The sequence below is a fragment of the Notolepis coatsorum genome (genome assembly GCF_963971535.1).
Source record: "Notolepis coatsorum genome assembly, chromosome: 13".
Lineage (NCBI taxonomy): Eukaryota > Metazoa > Chordata > Actinopteri > Aulopiformes > Paralepididae > Notolepis > Notolepis coatsorum.
Genome location: NC_140177.1, coordinates 52,467,037 through 52,490,894, shown reverse-complemented (window position 1 = coordinate 52,490,894; position 23,858 = coordinate 52,467,037). Strand labels below are relative to the sequence as shown.

Below are 23,858 nucleotides of genomic sequence, written 5' to 3'. Positions count from 1 at the left end.
ATGGATTAGATCAATACTTGGTATCAGACGATAATTAAAGCTTTAGTTTTGGGAGAGTCGGAGAAGTGAACACATTCTAAGGTCTATTTTCATAACTTAATAAACATGAATGTCCTCAGAGGAAAACAGGGAAATCTGGGCTTACGTTTGGTTCACAGAAGGATTACGTTTTGATTTATGATCATGAAGATAGAATGATTCTAAGAATTACATTGTTTCCACAGTGTTTCCCACACATACATCCGCCACAGGCCCACCACAAATGGATTTCCCAAATGGATACAATAAGCACATTAATAATGTCTTGTCTTGCGTGTACTCAGTCCTTTCCACTTCTCAGACTGTGTGTATCGCCCGTTCCAGCTTGACACCAACACAAATAGCCTAAGAACCTGTATGAAGCACTGAATATGATTTGTAAACTACAGGCTCTGCAGTGTAAACAAGCCCCCCCCCCCCCCCCCCCCCCCCCATACGGCTCCTTTCAGCTGGGATTCAGAATCTGTATCTGCAGGGAGGAGGTGTTATTGGTGCTTCCCTCCCTTCTATGAATTCCTAGAAGTAAACTTAAGGGAACAGGTTGTTGTCCAGTCCTCCGTGGTGACGTGGCTCACGCACTCACACACATACATACACACATACACACACACATACACACACTCACTCACTCACTCACTCACTCACTCACTCACTCACTCACTCACTCACTCACTCACTCACTCACTCACTCACTCACTCACTCACTCACTCACTCACACACACACACACACACAAAAGTTTATCACCTTTCAAGACAGAATTCACAGAATTCTCTCACTACCTGACAGATATACAGTGAGAGTTCAAAAGCTTCCGGTTGACATTGAAAGGACTTATGGAAGAGGGCACTCGAGTGGTCGTGGAAGTTAATGAATCAACAAAGACCATTATGGGAGTCAGAGCCAGCAGCAAACGTGACCTTTAGTTGCCTGCCCCCCTCCCAGACCTGGTGTTTTTGTCCTGTGCTGAGTAATAAAAGAGGTTGTGGTTTTTTTGGGGTGGGGTGGAGAGTTGGTGGGTCGGGGGGGTGGCACGTGGTGGACTGTGTGAAGGGAGAGAGTCTCTGTCAGCTGACTTGAGTGACCGACCAACGGTGGTAATTCGACGCCCTGCTCCTGCCATGCTGCTGCCACTTGGTAAACCAACGAGGCCCTCTGACAGGAAACACTGCCCCCCCTTCCTGCCCTCCCTTCCCCCCTGCAGCCTCACTCAACCAGATTGAGCAGGCTCAGGTAGGGGGGGTGTGAAGAAGGAGGAGGAGGGGCGAGGGGTGTAAGGAGGTGAACACGAAGGCTCAAGAGTTCACACTAGATATCTGGATGATGATGATGACGTTAGTGATATAGCTATCGACAAGGCTCATAAAATAATAAAAGACTGGTGACTGAATGGTTTGAATAGTGTAGGATGCAATTGAAGAATATGTTTTCACGCCATGAGATTTTTATCTTCAGGTTTTAGCTATTGATCTTTAGATTTTTAATAGAATAGAAATCATAATTTTATTTATTTTGGATTTGCTGTGGTGATTTTCACGCTCACCGGCTACCAAACCATATATCAATAATTGAGCAATATATTAATAATTGACTACCTCAGACAAAGAACCATTTAACTCTGTTTGATGTTTTCTGATGTTGTATGTACATCTAACTATAAGGGAAGGAATCTCTAGGTGCGCTCTGTGGGTGTATTCCTATGGGCCCGGGGGAGTTCAGTGTCGAATTTGGTGCCAGATGGAGGCGCTATAAAATTACATTTACATTTAGTCATTTAGCTGATGCTTTTATCCAAAGCGACTTACAAGTTCTGTATGACAAGTCATCAGGAAGGGCACAACTCTATCAGCTGAGTAACAATGTTCATCAAAGTGTTGAGTGCTACAGTGTAGGTTAGTTTATTAGGACAAGTGCATGACAGTAAGGTTAGTTAGGGTTAGATTTAAATTAAACTTTTGAACCATAACTCTCAGAAACTAAATTATGTTTTTGTTTGTCACAACCATTTGTGTCTAGATAGATTTTCCACCATTTGCAACTTTGTCCAAATCAGTTTTTTCTCTACTCTAAGTCTGGATATTCCGATAGATCACAATTTTTATGTGAAATCAAGGCCTTTCAGACTTTCAAGCAGTGAAGTCAACCCTTTTTTTATTTTATTTTTTATTTTATTTTTAAGAACAGAATATGACAGAATATTTTTTTTTTATCCACTTTTTCTCCCATTTTCTATATTTTCTCCCATCCCAATTTCGTATCATCCAATTCAACCCTCCCCTGTCACGAACGCTGTTTCTTGCCTCCCACAAGCCGGCTGCAATGTGGACTAAGTCATACATAGCACAAGTCCCCTCCGGTACTTGAGGTAACAGCAGTCGCATCTTTTCACCTGCGCAGCTCGATCTCTCAGTGGCGAGGAGTAACGCATGGGAGGCTCACGCTGCCCCCGACACTTCCTGATTCTACTGCGCAGGCGCACCAACCGACCTGTAGGAGTCGCTGTCCACAACGCCCGATCCCCACCCATCAGTTTTCCACCCCCTAATACGGCCAATGTGTATTAGTATGAACGACCAGCTAAACTGAAAGCAATGTGGAGCGCTGGGCTCGAACAGGCAAGCCCAGCGTCTCCGTCATTCGTGACGAGCGCCTTGCCCACTACGCCACGTAGCCGCCCAGAATTGACAGGCTGTTATGTGGTGTTTCATTAAGCTTTGAAATAGTACAGTGAAAATGCGAAGCACTTCTTTTACCAAGTCGAAAGAACTTACTTTTTCAGATGTTTGCTATTCTATTAGGCTCGGACGATATTGAAAAAACAACGGTAAAATATATTATCGTACAAAAAAAACTGAAAAGACACATTTGTTGCAGCTTTTATTTTGAATTCTTGATTGTTGTAGACGCTAGCTTGACAGGCCTTTGCTACAAAGTCAACCTTACAATCTCAGAAGATTCAAGCATTTTGATTCCACCTTCCAATCTTAATTGATGAAGTGACCGGTGATTGACATACCGGTATAGTGCTGTAAATGAATACTTGACCACATGTCGCTGGTCACTGCATAGAACTATCCCCAACTGCCTTTTTCACATTGGAAACAACATAAACGTTATCTGCGGCTTCATGTTGCATATCAAGTCAAATCCAATGTGTTGTGTTTGCTTAGACCTGACTATGCCTTCTCAGTTGGTGATTGTTCTGTTGACGATGAGAGCCATTATCGTGAGTTATAATATACAAGCCTATATTCCATACAGGGCCCTTACACTTTGCTCAAATGCTATGGGAAGGAAGGGCTTATTAGGGGTGGGGGGGATCGATACAGCAATATATCACAATATTTTGCGTGCTGATATTTTATAAATACAGACGCCCAGTATCTGACATTATTTTATTAAATAAAATAAAAAGATGATGTGTATATATATTTTTATTACAGATGTTGGGGACATAATTTGCAGTTGGAAAAAAGGTAATAAATCGCAATATAATGGAATATATTGCAATATCGTGATATTACAATATTGTAACTCTAGTATTGTGATAATATCGTATTCGTGGGGCCTCTGGTGATTCCCACCCCTAGGGCTTATATTACAAAAAATGTCATCTCTTGGATGCTTTGTGCTATTGCAACCACATTTGGGGGACATGTGTAGATATGATCTCGGAGTGGCCGTGACAAAGTTGATGCCATTTGGCCAATAGGTGGCGCTGTAGCAGCATCATCACTTTAAATAGCCATAATGCTCCTGTTGTAATTTTGTAATTTTGTTCCCTCCCGAGAACAGTGCAAGAAGCACTTCCAGGGGCCAAGCAATCGGGCCGCTCCGAATGAGCACACGTTCCAAATGGCCTTGCTCTCCAAACGGGCACGCGCCCCCGAGGGCCAAGCAAGTGGCCCGTTCTGAATGGGCACTGCACTAGTTCAATACTAAAGGTATATCTCACTTTATTTAGACTTTTCAGTGGTTAATCCCCCCCCCCCACACAGTGCAGCTTTAATATAAAGCCAAGTAGTATTTTTCCAGGTCCAGGGTAGTTTTAATTCCCACCCCACTGGCTCCTATCCACTTTCAAACCGAAGGACAGTTTGTGCCTGAGAATAATGTCTTGTCCCCAGTCCCTGTGACTCACTCCCCTGGTCCGCGTGCTTATTTGATCATTTTGTTGTTAAGCCTCTCCTATTGCATACATAGGGTAGAAGAGCCAGTATGATATTTATGCTTGAAGGAGATGTTTAGTTCCCGTAAATTCAGATGAGAATAAACAAGAAGATTAACTGTTTGCAGGGAGTGCAGAGAGAGAGGCTGGCTATCTCCCTGTTGCACTGGGAACACAATGTGCTGCAAGGATCCTGTTACAACCATGTTTATCACTCTCTGCACACTGATTGGTGGAAAGCATAGAGGAAGGAATCCTGGCTGCACGCCCCCCCCCTGCCAATGAGGCCTCTGCTGTGCTCTTAATGTGTGGGTCTCTGACTTTACTGTGGGGGCCAAGTGATCTGTGTATGCATGTGCATGCACGCACACGCCTGTGTGTGTCGATGTGCGCAGGACTGTGTGTGTGAGTGTGAGTGTTTGGACAGGCTCAATGCATCGCTAGTTCTTGGAAGAACCCCTGAGTTGCTGAGAATTCCTGTGATTGCTCGCAAAAACAAATTCCACAAATCAGCCTGTGACTGAAATCGACCAATGACAAGACAGGCTTTGGGAGTGAGGGTGCTGTTTCAGGAAGTAGGGCTGTGGAAAGGCTAAAAGGAGTGACTGAATGGGGAGGGGGTGGTGTTTAAGGGTGGTTGTTTATGTCAAGTTGGTATCGCCACTAGACTCACTGCTCTCACCCTTTTTCTCTAGACTCTTATCTATCATCTTCCCTATCGGCTTTCGTTTAAGGTTTTCAAGTTCAAACAAGCTATCCCAAAAGCAGCTCTCACACTTTAGACTGTGCCAACAATTCAAATTTGCTTCGTAATTTCATGCGTTTTAGTTTATGCAGTCTGCCTTTTCCTATGCAAATTGTGTTTATATTGTGTTGTTTATATGAAAGGAAAATCGGGTCAGGTAAGGTGTAGCCATTCCTCTTGTCCAGTGTCCAAACGTGACTTATTTGTACAGTTTTAACAGAGATAATAATAATAATAATAAACTTTATTTGTATAGCACCTTTCATACAAGAATTGCAGCTCAAAGTGCTTCACAGCAGTAAAAAAAGACAAGATTGGCATAACATTTACAAAAAAGTGCAGACTTAAAATAAGTAGATAGCAGCATAATAGACAAAGTCAAGGTAAGGCATAGAACATTAAATCGTTTTTCATATTAGGATCGAACATCTTAATAGGCCTCTTTGTTTACGGTTTGATTATCACTGATACAGATCGTTTTAACTTTAGTTTTTGTGATTTAGGATCACAGGGACTTGAACCCACAGTATCCTTTCAACTTTAGCTTTTGTGATTTGTGATAGCAGAATAATCTGAATCAGCCTGATTTAATAAAGGATTTAATATTGTATTATATAGTTATATAACTCAATATATTGTGTATTGTTGTGCATAGTGTGTGTTGTCTCATGTGCCAAAGACAACTTTCCATGTTATCTGAATCTGAATAAGTAATCTGAATATTATTAAACGATAAACAACATCCTTTAGGACAGTTCATGTTCATTTAGCACAGGCTATGTCAAATTATGTTTGCCTTTACCCTGGTTTTACCCTAAAGCATTTTCTTCAAGTCTGATTGACTTGACAAGAAGACCCTCCTGTTAAATGATTGTCCCTCTCTACGTCTGTCATTCCTGTAAGATAGACCTAGGGGCCTATGCATTCTCTCTCGGTCATTCCTGTAAGATTGACCTAGGGGCCTATGCATTCTCTCTCTCTGTCATTCATGTGAGATATACTGGGGTCTATCCATTCTCTCTTTCTGTTATTCATGTAAGATGGACTGGGGCCTATGCATTCTCACTCTCTCTGTCATTCCTGTAAGATAGACTGGGGCCTATGAATGATCTCTCTGTCATTCCTGTAAGATAGACTGGGGCCTATTAATTATATCTCTGCCATTCCTATAAGATATTGTAGGATCAAGAAAAGAGGGCGGGGCTCGATATAGGTCAATTAGCTGGTTGTAGTCCATTAACGGCCTATGGCTGTTACATGCACAGCCTTTTACCTTGTACCCTTGATATATATATTTCCAAGTGCAGTTACACATTATTCAACCATTTCAATAGGCAGACTAACACTGATGGAAAAATTACTGCACATAGTGACAGTCACAGCATAGTCTTTGTCACAGAAACATTTCATATTGTTTTACCAAAAATTTAGTAAAGGTCTAATTTTGGACAGTGAGTTAACCAAACAGGGAATAACATCTTCATATAAAAAAACAACAACACTGACTGCTCCACCAAAAGCAATGACAAGAATGTCGGTTAGGTATCTATTTCCAGGTCCCCTGAAATACACTCGGACAGACCCCATGTTTACCAACATGGGCTGTTTATAGGCTCAATCAGGTGGTTGGAAACAAGCTCAAACTGTCCCCAGTGTTTGGGATGTGCACGGGCATGGACAGCCTTGGACTTGAATCTGTTTCTAACCTCTCCACACTCCTCCTCCTCCTCCTCCTCCTCCTCCTCCTCCTCCTCCTCCTCCTCCTCCTCCTCCCTCCTCTAACCAGGGGATATGAACTCCTGTGTTTATTCTGCCTCTCTGAGGGCTGTGTCTGAACCTGAAGGGCTGAGGTGCTGTTGCCGGTAGCAACCTCCCGTTCCTCGCTCGCTGGGAGCGGTTGAGGGCAGGGAACGCGGAGCAGTTCAGTTCTGAGCCTCACTGCGCTCTCTCTCTCTCTCTGTCTCTCGCTCTCTCGCTCACTCGCGCTCTCTCTCTCTCGCTCTCTCTCTGTGTAGGCTAAAGGTCTTCTCTGTCAACAGCACCCTGTCAAACCGGCCGCCAGCCATTAGCACTCCAAGATGTCAGTCCTGGGGCCTTTTTCACTGCAAACGTCAGTGTCGTGGAGTGGATGTTCATATTGTCTACTCTAGATTCTAGTGGCAGGAAATAGGAAATGTCACTTTTTCATCCGCCAGCGACTCGTAAATTATTCTACCATTTTAACAACGAGTGCAGTTAGTCATAATTTAGTAATTTAGCTGACGCTTTTTCCCTTTTTTTTTTATCTACTTTTTCTCCCATTTTCAATTTTTCTCCCATCCCAATTTCGTATTGTCCAATTCTACCCTCCCCTGTCTCGAACGCTGTTAGGCCATGCCTCCCACAGGCCGGCTGCAATGTGGACGAAGCCTTGCATCACGTGTCCCCTCCGGTACACGAGGAGGCAGCCGTCGCATATTTTCACCTGCACAGCGCGATCTCTCAGCGGCAGGGGTCTGCGTGGGAGGGACACGCCGCCCCCGTTGCTTCCTGATTCTCCTGCGCAGGCGCACCAACCGACCTGTAGGAGTCGCTGTCCACAACGTCCGATCCCCACCCACCAGCTTTCCACCCCTATCACTGCCAATGTGTGTTAGTATGAACAACCAGCCAAGCTGGTAGCAATGCCGAGAGCTGGGCTCGAACCCAGCAACTCCTGCATTAGTGGCGAGCGCCTTGCCCACTGCGCCACTTAGCCGCTGACGCTTTTTTCCAAAGTGACTTACAAATTGTGAACAAGTCAGCAGGAGGGGTACACCAGGGTAAGGTGGGATTGTTCGTCGAACTTGAGAGCTACACAGTAATAGTAATAGTACATAATGAGTACATAGTAATATAGACATATTAGGTTATTTTATTTATTTTTAAAATTTCAGATATTGATTGAAGAGGAGTGTTTAGTCAACGGTGGGACATTTAGCAGGTTTTCAGGTTTCCTGACTGATGGGAAGTTTGTTCCACCATTGTGGAGCGAGGACATTGAATAGCCTGCTTCGCTTTGATGACCCGTAAATTTCCCTCTCTGATAAATTCCTTTTCCCCAGCTGTATATCTGATTCCCATTAATTCCTAACGGCATAATTTATGGGTGCGATCTAGTCAGTCACATGCATCTCCATATAGTATATCGCCTGAAGAATTCTGCCCATTGATTTTCAGGACACAGCCATTTGATGAATGGGGCTTTACAATCATTCCACACATGAATTGATTAAATCAATCAGTCCAGAATACTCTCTGAAGTGATACAAATGGTTGAGTAATGTGTAACTGCACTTGGAAATGGTAAAAATAAAGGTAGAAAATATGACGGAATTATTTACTCTCGTTGCTCGTTGGCCATGTTCCCAAAACACCTTCCCACCAAAACCTGTGAATGTCCGCTAAGGCACCGAATTTACATGACAGTAAGAGCAATGATTGGTTAGAAACTAGCTATCGTGGTATCGGTGGTCATGGAAACGTCACAAGCCAGCGGTGAAAAACCTATGTACCGGTATGCTGAAACATTACAGGAACGTACTGAAACTAAAGAAAGAAAGCGTTAGAAAGAGATTTTGGGGAAAACGTTCCCTGGCACCGTGACATCTCCATGTGACTGACGAATGTGAATTGAATAATCTTCACTCTCCTTGTGTGTGTGTGTGGTGTGTGTGTGTGTGTGTGTGTGTGTGTGTGTGTGTGTGTGTGTGTGTGTGTATTTCCCCCAGGCTGTGTGCTCTAGTGCAGGACAACTATGGGATGTTCAGTGTAGTTCAGCTCCACACCCTGCCCTGCGAGGACCACCTCCACCAGTACAGCAGCAGGTGGCAGGGAAGAACCTGCGTGTTGAGAGCCATTAAAGTGGTCCAGCGGGTCACTCGAGAAAGGTGAGACCCACCAGACCCCCCCCCCCTAACTTTTCACCTGAATCTTGAAGCCCCTTGACAGGTCGGTTTTCAGGTTTTGAACGACTTTGTTAGTTGATTAGTCTTTTTTTAAGCACTAGATCTAAAGAGGTCCCCCTTCTGCATGACTGCATGTGGGAAACGTAATTTTACAGATTTGTTGATGAAATCAGACAAATTAGGCTGAGAATTTCTTTTGATCTAATCTAGACCCCATAGCCCTCTCAGACAACAGCCCTGGGCTAATGCCTGTGATACCCAACTTCTGATATTAAAACTCCAGAAAAATGGCCCTAGGCTCAGGAACCTTGGTGCCTCTGGAAACTGTGAAAACAGGTGTGAATATTAATCATGCCATATGTGTGTGTGTCCTAAATGATAACCAAGCCGTGACTTGTAAAGTGCCCTCACGTCACCTCCATAAAGCTCTTATCATAATGCATTTTACAATTGAATGATAACTAAAATGTTTGAAATAAATTGAAGGAATTGAATTGAAGGAAAATATTGCCTGATCATGCCGGCCTGTCGCTATAGTCCCACGGTGTTTACATGTAAAGTGATGAAGCACACACACTACGAGGCCCTGCTTAGTTTCCATAGTCAGAAGGAGCCCAGATTAGCAACAGTTAGGAGAACTGGTGTGGGGACATTTTAGAGACACTCCAGGGGTATGTTTACATCTACATTCACATCCCCCGTATTCCTCATACCAGACAGCGTGCGATGTCCCTCAAGGTTGTCTGCGGTCAGATCATGATGGTTACCTACAGGTGCCATAGCCAACAGGTGAGCAGGATCTGATCAGGTCAAGTGGAAAAACACAAGGAGTCATTTTTCAGTTTGCAAGAACGCCCCTCCTCTCATTACCTGCCACGCCACTGACAACATTTGTTTTGGATCCTTGTCGTTTTTTAATAGCACGACCCTGTGTGTGACAGAGCGGTGAAAGCCCAGCTCCATGCTGTACAGGCTGAGCTCAGAGAGTTAGCTGAGTGAGTCTGTTGGTGTGTCTGTTGGTGTGTGAGCTCATCCCTGACGGCCTCGCCGGACCAGAATGGGCTGCAGAGCCAGTTCCCTACAAAGGAGGCTGTGATTATAGTGTTGGGGTTAGTGACTAACAGGTTCTTAACCACTGACAGACAGCGCCAAGATGAAGATGCATTAGTAAGTGGCCCACCCTGAACCCAACAGGCAGAACAAGAGACACAGATGCACAAGTTTTGTTTTTGAAGTTGGAATTGGCCCTTTATTTTCCTCAACAAAATATCTACTTCTTGAACCTTTACACAGCATATCAGATACCTATGCTTGTTCTTGGATCTCATGTAGCACATCACATAAAGTCTAACACAATCACACACTATCATTATCTATTGTTTATTATTATTATTATTATTATTATCATCATCATCATCATCATCATCATCATCATCATCATCATCATCATCATCATCATCATCATCATCATCATCATCATCATCATCATCATCATCATCATCATCATCATCATCATCATCATCATCATCATCATCATCATCATCATCATCATTCCCTCCCTGTATTTCTCTCAATTGTTACCACCTTCAACACCTATTGCATGCCTGGTCATCCTGGTCGGGAGGATCTCATTGGATTGACCGTCTCATGTTTCTTCCATTTTTTTCGTTCCTATAAAGGTTTTTTCAGTTTTTCCCTCATCTTCATTGAGGGTTGAGGTCAGGGGGGTGTTGTTCCATTGTGGGCTTGTGAAGCCCACTGAGACGTGTCATGTGATTTGGGCATATTCAAATTAACGTGACCTGACTGAGGTTGAGGGAGTGTTGACCGGGAGAAGCGTGATGAAACCCTAGAAGGTCAAATAATGAGAGTTACTGCTAGTATCACTGTTTTTGCGTGACAAGAGTATTGGGATTTACAGTGGGTGTGAGCTGCATGTCCCACCCTTCAGTATATGAGAGCCTGCTTGTAAAAAAAGGTGCGTGTGCGCGCGTGTGTGTATTTGTGAGCTTGTCTTCCTTGTACCAGCCCGAGCATGCTCTCTGTTGATCCTATGAGACCTAGAGAGATCTCAGATTCAATGGAAGTGAAACTGGCTGTGAAATCTTTCTCCCCCCATTTGCGTCAGTTATTCTCTTGTTTTTCTTGTTCCTTTTCACACAACGCCCCCCCCCCTCTCTCTCTCTCTCTCTCTCTCTCTCTCTCTCTCTCTCTCTCTCTCTCTCTCTCTCTCTCTTCTTCTTCAGATGCACCAGGCTTTTCAACTTGATCGACAGCCTCTGGCCCCCACTGGTGCCCCTTAAAGTACACGGAGATACACCCAGCTGTGTAGGTTTGCAAACCTTGTAGGAGAAATTGCACATTCCTCTGTGGCTCTCAGCCAAGGACTGTTTACTTGTATTCATATTTTCATATTGTAATGCCACTGATATGTTGCATTACCTATATTTTTTATTGTCTTTCTATCCCTGCCTATACCTGTACCTCCCCTCGCCTGTGCGGAATATCTCATCTAAACAAATTCAGTCTTAAAGGGATAGTTATGATATTTGGAACCCTAGCCCTATTTGCTGCTTACCAATGATCATGTTGATCGGTAGAGTCCTTCCTCGTGCCGTTTCTCATACCGGCTCTGGCTAGTTGGCCACAAACCAATGCAAAGTCAATGGGGGTCACGCTCCTGCCTGTACAAGCTGGCTGAGGCTCACTGAAATGTACCGTGTGTGCAAAGCCTCAGTCAGCTTGTACAGACAAGACGAACCTTTATGGGCCCATAAAAGCACTGCCCTATTCACTGCTTGTGTAGTAGCGACATCATACATTTGAGACTTCTCACTCTGATTCCTTGCTATAGCAGAAAGTGGCGCATGTTCACTCATTGACTCACCTGTCCTGTGGCTCAGGGATAACACATGTGCATTCTTCAAATGTGTGGCATTCCCCTTTAAGTGCATTGTTTAAACTTGGGATTTCGATTTGTATTCTAGTATGAAAACTTGAGATTTAGGCTTCCTACACAGGTCTGGAAGGAAAAGCACAGAGGAGTCTGAATAAATAATTGCTAATTTAACAACACGCCGACAGTTTAGACATCTCATTTGGAACTCTTGTGGCGTTTTCCTTTTGTATAAATGGTAAATGGCTGCATTTATATACAATTTGTTCCTCACATTTTACCCATTCACACACCGACGGTGGAGGCAACCATGCAAGGTGCCAACCTGCTCATCGGGAGCAATTAGGTCTTGCTCAAGGACACTTCGACGCGCTGCCCGGGAGGAGCGGGAATCGAACTGGGAATCTCTGGATAACCAGACGACTGCTCTACTTACCAAGCCACTGTCGCCCCCATATAGATTGATCCTAATTTAAATCCTCCTCTATTGTAGGAGAGCAGAGCTTCAGGACCAGCTCCTAGTTTCTGCTACCTGCTGTCTGGCCAGGAGCGCTCTGTGGAACCTATAGAGGACCAGAGCGTTTCCCCTCTGTATCTTCCTCCCACTCAAAGAACTCTACGAGATATACTGCAGGTAGGAAAACACAAACACACATCCTGGGGGAGCAAACGGAAATATCAGGCAGATACATGCCTTTTTATTACAAATCTGTATTAGCTGTATCAGCCCGCCAACATTAACATCTTTCAGAGCAGAAATATCGTTACCATATTAAACTCGAGATGGCAAGGAATCCATAGATACCAATATCATGCTAGCTAAGCTTACCAGTAAAGGGGATAAATATTTCACCAAAGTGTAGCAATTATCAATTTATTTAATAGTACAATCATGTTTTTGTAAAATAAATAAATAGAACAAATTAAAATAAGTAAATACCGGTAGTTAATTTAATTTATGTATCCTTATATTATTTGGTCATTATTTTTTCTTCAAAATGTAAAGGTATTAAATATTGGCACAAAATGATGTGCTATCGGCAGCTGTAATTCAACATTATCTGTATCGGTATCCATCTTTAAAAACCTATATCGGTCTACCATCAACACATACACATACATACATGACAATAATCTAGAATCTGTGTCCTCTTTCAGAGTGAGCTCCAGAGTCACAGATGCAGCTTTGTTGCTACTGTTGTATACAAGAGAATGGAGGTAAAATAAATGCATGTTTCATTTTATTATAGCTTTGCTCACATCCACAGCTCCATAATATTACTGGTGTAGCTGAATCAATGCCTCCTGGTACCATTTAGTAGTAATCAGTTAGAGATCACTATAGTGATAAGAGGCACCTCTGACGTAGGGACTAACCTGTGTGTGTGTGTCTGTGTGTGTGCGTGTGCGTGCGTGTGTGTGTGTGTGCGTGCGCGCGCCTATATACGGGGGCCCAGGCATTCTTTACCATTGATCAGTGAAACCTTTACACTTTGACCAATATATGAGATAACAACTGAGAACAAAGCTGTTGGACTTTGCCACTCACTCACTCCAGCACAGCCCTTTTTTTCTTATGTCAATGTTGTGGTCATCCGGTGACTGAATCATAGAAGGCAGAACACTTTTTATTTGTTACTCATTTATACTTTTATTTGACTGGATCATTTGATAACGTATATATCTTAGCTGTGCTTCATACGCTCTGATATCCCTTATCTAATAATTTTTTTTAAATAATTTTTCTCTCGCTCTCTCTGTCTCTGTCTCTCTCGCTCTCTCTCTCACTATCTTTCTCTCGCTCTCTTTCGCTCTCTTTGTCTCGCTTTCTCTCTCCTCTCTCGCTCTCTCTCTCTCCCTCTCTCGTTCTCTCTGTCTCTCGCTCTCTCTGTCTCTCTCCTCTCTGTGTCTCGCTCTCTCCTCTCGCTCTCCTCTCTCTCGCTCCCTCTCTCTTGTCTCTCTCTCTCTGTCTCTCTCCTCTCCCTCTCTCTTCCTCCCTCTCCCTCTCCCTCTCCCTCTCCCTCTCTCTCCTCTCCCTCTCTCTCCTCTCCCTCTCTCTCAGAGTGAGGTATGGCTGGTGCTGACAGACCCCAGCCTTCAGGAGGAGCAGCAGCCTGAGGGGCCACACAAGCGAACAGTGGCCCTGTGCGTGAGCACTTCCTGCGTGCTCACTTCCTCTCTTGTCGAAGCGTTAAACTCCCCCACCGCTTGCCGCTTGTCATTCAGGGATGCTGTCAGAGAACATGGTATTGTGTTTGCTGTTGTTTCGCACCACAGTAGACATGCCTGCGCCGGACATCCTATCTAGTTTCATGTTGATTCGGTAGTCTTCACCCTGTCTGTGTGCGTCTTTTAAAGTACCACTTTGCCAATTTTCATATCATATCTCTTATGTATTCAACATAGTACGAAATGTTTTACTCGTGTCAGTACTTTCTTTATCTCAAAGGTGGGCTCTATTCACCACCTGAAATGAGGGAGTCATGGGCTGGGCAGCAGCGTCAGCACGAAAGACTACAGCACTAGTGAGGTGTACATTTGTAGAAAAGGTCATTTGAAAATGTAAGAAAACCAACTCTGTAGTCTTTGGTGCTGCTGGCCAACCCGCGACTGTGTTATTACGGCATAGGATTTGGGATTGTGAACAGAGTCCCGTGTCTAGGATACAGAGAGTACTGACTAGCGTTAACCCTTTCACAACCACACTACGTAAGGGATAATGTATAGCTACGAGGTCATTGTCGCAAAATAATTGACCGACACGGAGTTTAGAACACCGAGGCGCCGCGCCGAGGTGTTCTAAACGCAGTGAAGGTCAATTATTTTGCGACAATGACCGAGTATAGCTATGCATTATCCCGCTTATTACATGGCTCACTTACTAACAATATACCTAATTCATTTTACACCATCGACAAGACGAGATCAAATGCAGACGCAGTTGTTCTGTGGCTCCTCTGTCATCATCGCCGGCAGCCGGTCTGATTGCACTGATGAGTGCAGCTGTGCATATGCTGAGCAGCTTTCGTGACTGCGACCAAAATGCTTGATTGTGATTGGTCAATAGCGCTCTGTTACCCGTATCAGCGGTCATTATTGCGCGTTGCCCATGGCAGCGGTCAGTTATCGAGAAATAATTCACTGCTGTCAGGGGCAACCGAGCGCTATTGACCAATCACAATCAAGCATTTTGGCGAATGTTAAAACGCCATGTAATAAAGAAGGTTAACCGTCTGTAGTGTGGTAGTGAAAGGGTCAACCCTTTGTTGTGTGGCAGTGAAAGGGTTAACCTTCTGTATTGTCGCAGTGAAAGGGTTAAACGTTTGGTAGTGAAAGAGTTAAAGTGTATAATAAGCAAGTCATATACTACGACGGATACAAAGAGATTCGGTTGGAAATAGGCGAAGTGGTCCTTTTTTTTGGGCCAGGACAACCAGTTTACAGCTCAACACCACGGTTTCCCCTCAACATCTAGGTGCTCTCCTGTGTGTGGAGCAGACGGTGGTCCGGCTTCACAGTGCGGAGCCTGAGGGCAGTATGAAGTGTCTGGCCAGGCCAGAGTTACCATCACACTCCCTGACCCAGGCCCACGCCTTGCCCCAGCCAGTGAGGCTAGATCCCCTGGGTCCCGACGCCACGCCCAACTCCCTCTGTACGCTCACAGGTCAGTACTCTCATCCATTGAAGCCTGTATTTTTCGTTTCCTCTGAGTATTTCTTCCAGAGAGCTTTTGGCCAGTGTGTTGTTTTTCATACAGAAAGAAACCCATTTTTTTTTTTTTTTTGTTTATGGCTGTGCCCTCATGTATTTGTTATTTGGTGACAGGCTCTCTTGTGGTTTTCGTGGCATTGTTTTTCTGCCGTTAGTCATTCACAGTATCCTCGAGCTGTCAGTTCTTTGAAGCCTTTGAGACTCGAAGGAATTTCTTTTTAGAATGCAAACACATGAAAATGTGGTGGGTTGGTATGAATACTTTATAATTTGTCACTGTTCAAGTTCAAGTTCTTTAATAGTTGTCATACAGAAGTACAGAATACTTTCATACAAAATGCTTCTTACTGTTACGCTCCAGAGACTGTGCTAGACAAGATAGTATCAAATAACATAATAACATAATATAGCATGAATTTAGAAGAAGAATGAGGTCACAGTTGTTCGGTATAGACATATGTACAATGTTCTGAGTTACCATATAATATACAATACACAATACTATGCAGTGTACTAATGTACAGTACTATCTAGTGCAAAGCAGAAGTGGGATGAGGTACAATTTTAGGTACAATTTACAGTAAGGTGTACGAGTTGTAGTGCAATCCTTCATCCATAAATATAAAGTGTGGGGAGTGGGTGCTACAGTGTGTTTGTTTAAAGTGGGTGTGTGCTATAAAGTGTGTGTAGTGGGTGCTACAGTGTGTTTGTTTAAAGTGAGTGTGTGCGTGTGGATGTGTGTGCTATGTGTGTTTGGTGGTTGTTGTTGTGTAGTGTTCATTCATTGTTCGTTTAGCAGCCTGATGGCCTGGGGATAGAAGCTACTTCTGAGTCTTTCTGTGCTCGCCTTGAGACTCCTGTGTCGCTTGCCTGACGGCAGCAGTTCAAAGAGGCAGTTGTTCGGGTGGCTCGAGTCCTTAATAATTCTCTTAGCCTTCCCCTTGCAACGCTTGTTGTAAATGTTCTGGAGAGTGGGGAGCCCCCCTCCAATTGTGCGTTCGGCTGAACGTGTCACTCTTTGTAGTCTGCTTTGGTCTTTTGCAGTGCTATTCCCAAACCAGGAGGTGATGTTGCCGGTCAAGATGCTCTCTATTGTACATGAGTAGAAGTTCTTAAGGATCTTCTGGCTGACTTGGAACTTCCTTAGGCGCCTGAGGAAGTAGAGGCGTTGTCGTGCCTTCTTCACCACACTGTTAATGTGTATGGTCCATTTCAAGTCCTCGGATATGTGGGCTCCGAGGTACTTGAAGCTGTTGACTCTCTCAACCGGTGCCCCGTCGATGCTGAGGGGGCTGTAGTCCTTGACCCCCGACCTCCTGAAGTCCACAATCATCTCTTTTGTTTTGCTGACGTTCAGGGAGAGGCTGTTTTCCTGGCACCATCCCGCCAGGACCTTGACCTCTTCCAGGTAGGCCCTCTCGTCGTTGGCAGAGATCAGGCCCACCACCACTGTGTCGTCAGCAAATTTGACGATTGTATTGCTACTCCGCTGAGCCACACAGTCGTGTGTGTACAGGGAGTAGAGGAGGGGACTCAGAACACAGCCCTGGGGGGCCCCTATGTTGAGGGTGATGGATGAGGAGGTGCAGTTGCCTGCTCTCACCACCTGGGGTCTGCCAGTCAGGAAGTCCAAGACCCACTGGCAGAGGTCATAGCCCAAGCCCAGGTCCCTGAGCTTGGCTATGAGTATGGAGGGGACCCCTTATGTTTAAAAATGTTAGTATTTTTGCTTGCATTTAAAATCTGATTTCACAGCGATGTATTGGTTAGGAACTCATGCATGTCGTATCAGAGTAGACCCTTGTCACAGCAGCCATTTTCACTCGTCACAGAGGGGTGAACAAAGGGATATGGTTAATTATTCTATACCTATGATTACCCCTTTCTTTACTCATCTATGACAAGTCAAAATGGCTGCTGTGAAAAGGGTCTATTCACATTAAACCCGCTCCCTTGCTTTGCCGCTAAGCGCAGTAACGTTGACTTTATGATTGTGACAACCGTGTAACAACCATCATCATCTTGTACATGTGCAGGGAATAAAGAGTAGGCTGAATCAGATGGCGATCTGCATCTGTAGACCCATGTCACAGAAGAGAGCAGAGGTTATACTGTGAACCCACTGGTCCGAGTCCCACTGGCCATATGTGTTTGATCAGCTGGGCTGAAAAATATAACAAATGCAAATCATCTTCTTCTCTTGTTTAAGCACATTGTATCCTCTGGCAACTGGCCAGTATAAAATCCTCAGACCGGAATCTGCGAGGTGGTTTTCTTTTTATCAGTTGGAAATTCTGTATCTTGCATAAGGTTCTGCGTTTATATGTTTCGTGGGGCTGTGTCTCGGGCTGTCAAGCGAGGTGGTGTTTGAGGAGGGAGTAAATGTCTCTAGTCTTATTTATCACTAGCATCTCAGATAAAAATGCAAAAAAGCTTTTTCTCCCCCTCGCTCACATACACACAACATGCACGCACATTCGTTCGCCTACGCATTACACACGCACACAACCTTAATATAAATCACTTTCAGTACTGGACCAAATTGTGTCAGCTAGGCCTGAAATGGGATACTCCACCCATGTGAAGAATCCATAAACTGGGAGTCATTTGAGTCCATCCAAAAAGCGCTCCGCACCAGTGCCTTGCGGTGGAAGCAGAAATGATAAGCATTTAGTTAGCAATGCTTGTGCAAATCGTTTGCGGGCCTAAAACCATGTCTCTGAAAATGTACTGTTTCACAGCATAGTTGACTATATGGAAGGACTTTTAAGTTCTCAGAGACATGACTGTTTTGGCCCCTGTTGACTTCCACTAGTGTTGCTACTGAATGCTAATAATTTCTACTTTGAAACATCTAAAAGAGAGAACTCCATGCACACTGTCTTTTTGGTGGACTAAAACTACTCCAAATTTGTGATGAATCCACTAACCCCCTAAAAATAGGTGCAGTGTGCCCTTTGACATTTGATAGGGCTAGGCTAGCCCCGTGTGATTCATGCTGGTGGTTTTCGCCTTTTGCCTGCAGGTGTCATCGTCGGTGTGGACGAGAGCACGGCTTACTCCTGGCCCGTCTGCAGTCGGTGTGAGAGCGACCGCTTGGAGGCGTCACCGGAAAGAGCGTAAGTCCTCAGGTGACTTTAGATTGATGTCATGGTGACTGGCTGCCAGTATAATGACTTGTGTCTGTCTTTTTACCACAGTCCAGCGTTCCGCTGCGTTTTTTGTGACACGGTGGAGGAGCCGACCATTAAGATGCAGCTTGAAGTATTCCTGAGTTCCTCACTTAGTAACTGTACTCTGAAAGTAAAGGTGAGAAGGAATTTGTCTAAGTTTCTTTTGTTTTCCCCACTGAAACTCCACATATAAACCATCTCAAAGTGTGCAAAGAAATAGCCTCAATATTTTGCACTGCGCTGACAATAAAACTCTAAACAAAACTAGAAAACAAACAGATTACGTATAAAGAAATGTTCTACTGCTCTGAGCTGCCTTCTTGCCATATCTTGTAGGACCAGTGTTTGAGATAACAGTGCATTAGCTCAAAATAGAGCATAGGAAGCGCTGATAACCACGTATCCTCTTAATATCAAGGTGAAATCTACATTTTAGAAAGAAAGAAAAAAGAAAAACACTGCTTCGACTTCTGCAAACCTGTACTTTTCATGTTGTATATTATGTGAGAATGCAATTGGGAGAAAGTCAAGAGTGAGATTCATTGACCATATTCACACAACATCCATTTTGCTGTTATATCATGCTCAGGTTGGTATTCCCTGTTCCCAAGGTAATAATTTAAGTGGATGTACAAGGAAATACATTTCAGGACACTTTAGGCAGATTGTGTTGTTATTATTCTACAGATATTTCCTACACACCTAGAGAGAGAGAGAGAGAGCTCTCTGGTTGATATTACCCTACTGCTAACATTCCAATGCACTTGTTTCACAGTTGCAGCAAAATACCATTTCATCTGTCCTGAACTCTGTGGCCTCTGAGGTGAGTGAGGAGGGTTTGCCAGTTATATAACACCTGATTATACTGTACCTGCCTCTCACTGAACTGCATGTCGATCCTTTGTCAATAGAATACCTGGTCATACTGTACCTGCCTCTCACTGAACTGTACTGTGTGTCGATGCTTTGTCAATAGAATACCTGGTCATACTGTACCTGCCTCTCACTGAACTGTGTGTCGATCCTTTGTCAATATAATACCTGGTCATACTGTACCTGCCTCTCACTGAACTGTACTGTGTGTTGATGCTTTGTCAATATAATACCTGGTCATACTGTACCTGCCTCTCACTGAACTGTACTGTGTGTCGATCCTTTGTCAATATAATACCTGGTCATACTGTACCTGCCTCTCACTGAACTGTACTGTGTGTCAATCCTTTGTCAATATAATACCTGGTCATGCTGTACACTGAACTGCACTGCGTGTTGATCTCCTGTCCCCAACTCCTTGGTCATCTGTCCATGCCATACTTGCACTGATAAGGCCTGAGTCATGCAGATCATTAATGCAATTGGAAGGAATTTACAACCACAACACTGATAACATTATTATCTAACATCTCGCACATTGATTACTGATGCTCGGAAATTGCAGTACTTTTCTGGCATGTTAGAAATCAATTTAGAAGAAACCAAGAAATAACAACCCCTGATAATAACTGCAGTTGACGCATTGCGGTCTTATACCAAATGACGGGTAGTAAATAAATATCCTGTAAAAGTGTGTTGAATGTAGTTGTAATGTGCAGTAGGCCAGCAGAGAGGTACTGACGGGCCATCTGTTGCAGCGCCCAGGTTGCGAGGTGGAGAATGTGCTGGGGAAGGAGGTGGGGCCCCTCGCAGTGTACGTCTGCGTCGTCACCAGGAAACCTGCCCTCTGGATGGGCCTGGAAGAGATCTGCCTCTGAGGCTGTCGGGTGAGGAGCTAATGAAATCAATCCCTGGGCCTCAGTTTGGTTCCAAGGATCTGTATGCTGGACCTTGGTCAGAGCTTTTTAGGCCCCTTTGCGAAGGCCCCCCTGCTTGAAGTGAATTGGCTGGAGGAGGAACACAGGGTCTGTTTGTGTGTTCAATGATATGTGATCCTGTGGACCTGGAGTTGACAGCCCAAGGGTAGACCAGAGGAGCATCATCTGCTAAAAACCAGCCCACGTGGTCCAGCGACTGACTGTTGAATGTGCGCTGTAAATAGACTCAGATTCTGAGTGTTCTGCAAGACTATCCCAAGTGTTCCTTGAACTTATGCTGTACACTTTGTTTGTATTTAAGAAATGTGCTGCTAGATACTGTCAATAAAACCTGCACTGTTACGGACTGCTTTTTATTCCGCATTATTCTAGTGGTTTCTATTTGAGAGAAGTTGGTGTTATTTTGAAGTTTCAGATCCTGCAGTAACTTTCAACATGCCAAGTCAGCTAAACTATAGCCTGATTCTCACAGACCACTTCCTCTTAATCAAACAGAACTCATAGACCAGGCCAATCTTTTCAGCAATTTTATTACAGATTCCATAGACAAATATTTCAAGGTTTTATACAAACTATATAAAAGATCATGCTCTGGCTCTTATACAAAGTTGGGAATTATAAAACATGTACCATATCAGGTATAAAGACGTGTAAATGAAGTGGTAAAATAATTTAATATAGAAAAAAACACATTTCCCAAAAAAGATTATGGCAGCAACATGAAATATTTCCAGTGCCATTAGGGTAAGCTTAATATTATGCATCTGTTACAGATGGTAAAACGAAATGTCTGTGTTGAGGTATGTCTTCCAAATGTCAGTTCACACGTGACAAGTTAATTTGTCACCGACTGTCCGCACCCGTAGACCCCGCGAAGGAGGGGTTGGGCATCTGCTTGAAGAAGTCCCTCAAACCACCGAGCTCTCGTGTGAGCTTGTCGATAGTTTTGTGAAGTCTGTCGTTCTCAGCACCCAGTTCAAGCATCTTGTGCGCCGTATCCACGTTGCGTTGTTTCGCTTTATCCCTGCTCTTCCTGACAGCAATGTTATTCCTCTCTCGTCTCTGACGATACTCGTGGCTGTACCTGTCGAGCGACTTCTTCCCTTTCTCCTTCCCCATCTTCCGCGGGGACGAGTGGGCCGAGCTGGCGGCGGAGAGGGGCTCCGGGGTGGTCGGGGGCGTCGGCTGGCCCCCCATGGGCAGGCTGACGGAGGTCTGAGCGCAGGTCTCGATCTGGGACGGCAGGGACGAGGACACGTCGCTGTCGCTCCAGCAGTCATCGTGCTCTTGCTTGATCGGTGCGTTGAAGCTCGCCTTGTTGTCGAAGTCGCCCTCCAGGTGTGTCCTCTCGTACTCCTTGTAGGTCCCGGCAGCAGCAGCGGGGTAACACGCCGGGGCCGCTGACAGCTGCTGCATGCTGCCGGACGTCGTCACCGAGTTGGGCATGTTGTAGAACTCTACCTTCTCTTGCTTCACAGTATTGAACAGGTCGAGGAATAGTTCGTCGTTGCACAGTTCCATGTTTGGCACAGCTGTCATGGATTCGATGTACTGACTGAAGTCGATGGCACTCTCGTCGTCGTACATCGCTGCCGTGTTGGCGGTGCTCAGCTCGGCCATGGTGCTGCTGTCCTCCGGCGTGGTGCCATCGACCCTCCCCGGCTTGTTGCAGCCCCCCTGGAGACCCGTCAGTTTGTTATTATTCTCGTAGAAGTTAGCAGGTTCCATCGCCCAACTCATGTTGCATTGTTGTGGAGATACGCACTGAGAATCCAGGCTGTATATGTCACACATCAACTCTGGCTGTTGCCCACGTGTGGGATACGAAGTTTGTTATTAATAATATAACCCCGCGCAGTGGATACAGATTATTATAACAACAAATCTATAACTCGCAAACTAAGCACTCTTGTTGTTAAATCCTCCTGGGTTATATCCCGATGTGTCCAACGTGGTTTTCTAAACTTGGCTATAATAAACTTCTTGTCATGCGTGTTTCACTTCTCTGAAGCATCTGTATTTCGCGGAGTGTATTTTGTATCTTTCCCTTGCTTACGTCAACGCTCACCGCCCCTTTAGACGAGGTCACGTGGTCTCCGGAGCTGTTTACGTCAACGCTCACCGCCCCTTTAGACCAGGTCACATGGTCTCCGGAGCTCCCATTTGAGGAGGCAGGGGCGTGAGCTCGGCCCCCCTCTTTACTATGATGACAGGATGAACCAGCACATGATCTGTGTTGTTTATACAGTCAGGCCCACACCACTCACAGCAGTCAAGACATGCAGCCTGGTTTAAAGGAAAATTGTATATACTAAATCTGGTATGTCATAAATGTATAGATGTAGCAGTACTGTCTATCTGTATGTCATGTGTGTCATATAATATTTTTTTCAGTTAGTTAGATAGTAAATTATATTGACATATTTGTTTACACTGCTTGTGTTGTTTTTACTACCTGTACCCCCCCCTCCCCCATGCTGCTATGATGCCTGCATTTCCCCAAGGGGATCAATAAAGGAATATCTGATCTTATCTTATCTTATATATGTTATGATGAATTGAAAATGGGGGACCCTGATGTAAACAAGACGAAAGTCTTTCTGTATGGTAACTCGGTTACTTCTAGTCTGCATCGAACATTGTACATATGTCTATACTGAACACTGTGACCTCTATTTTTACTTCTTTTTACATGCTACTTTATTTTATTTCATACTTATCTTGTCTAGCACAGTCTCTGGAGCGTAACAGTAAGAAGCATTTTGTATAAAAGTATTCTGTACTTCTGTATGACAACTATTAAAGAAACTTGAAACTTTCTCTTTGAGCTGTACTGTACCCATTCTGCAATCTGTTAATAAAGTTTTCAATCAATTCAATCAATCAATCAAACCCAATCCAATAAAATAAAGGCACATATTAAATAGTCTACTAAAATGCTGGACACATTTGATATATAAAGGAGACGTATAATAGTATACTGTCTATAACAGTACTTAACTATAATGTATGGCTTCAGAGATAAATACTTATCGTAAGTGACCTTCACCTTACACATGTTTGCACACTTCTCGGAAGTTGTCTTCATGCAGCCCCTCTTAATAACGTAGTGCTGTATTTTTCCAGTCTTTTATTACCTTTTCGTGCACAGGTGTTTGCGTGCAACTTGCGCCACGCTGTGGCCATGTTGTATCACTGCAGGACAACCTCGCTTCCGGTTCGACGAAATCAACTAAGAGACGCAGGGGTGAAATGTTGTAATCGGGTTGTTAGTGTACAATCATAACCGCCGCATCTCTCTATTCTGATGTGGGGTGATATTTAGACGTGTGGATTTGTTCCATTAATAGTGCCATTTGCCACAAAATATAAGCGAAGACGGCGAAATAT

At 44.3% G+C, this 23,858-nt stretch overlaps 2 protein-coding genes across 4 annotated transcripts in view; one reads left to right on the top strand and one right to left on the bottom strand.

The window, feature by feature from the left end:
• spidr (scaffold protein involved in DNA repair) overlaps positions 1-20,875 on the top strand; it is a 69,090-nt gene extending 48,215 nt beyond the window's left edge. For 2 of the 3 annotated variants that reach the window (XM_084327201.1, XM_084327200.1), the window contains exons 10-19: positions 8,701-8,859; positions 11,124-11,205; positions 12,267-12,407; positions 12,932-12,991; positions 13,836-14,019; positions 15,249-15,437; positions 18,510-18,603; positions 18,685-18,793; positions 19,433-19,480; positions 20,289-20,875. In XM_084327201.1, the coding sequence (XP_084183327.1) occupies positions 8,701-8,859; positions 11,124-11,205; positions 12,267-12,407; positions 12,932-12,991; positions 13,836-14,019; positions 15,249-15,437; positions 18,510-18,603; positions 18,685-18,793; positions 19,433-19,480; positions 20,289-20,408 (1,186 nt within the window). In that variant the 3' untranslated portion in view covers positions 20,409-20,875. The remainder of the gene's footprint in view (positions 1-8,700; positions 8,860-11,123; positions 11,206-12,266; positions 12,408-12,931; positions 12,992-13,835; positions 14,020-15,248; positions 15,438-18,509; positions 18,604-18,684; positions 18,794-19,432; positions 19,481-20,288) is intronic. The other variant, XM_084327202.1, reaches the window with a different exon arrangement.
• Positions 20,876-20,982: 107 nt separating this feature from the next.
• On the bottom strand, positions 20,983-22,528 carry cebpd (CCAAT enhancer binding protein delta). The gene has a single exon (XM_084327203.1). The coding sequence runs from the start codon at positions 22,260-22,262 to the stop codon at positions 21,312-21,314; it is 951 nt and encodes a 316-aa protein (XP_084183329.1). The 5' UTR covers positions 22,263-22,528; the 3' UTR covers positions 20,983-21,311.
• Positions 22,529-23,858: the final 1,330 nt, after the last annotated feature.

Excerpts from the sequence above, each read along its gene's own strand:
- cebpd (XM_084327203.1), bottom strand. The coding sequence starts at position 22,262 with ATGTGTGACATATACAGCCTGGATTCTCAGTGCGTATCTCCACAACAA.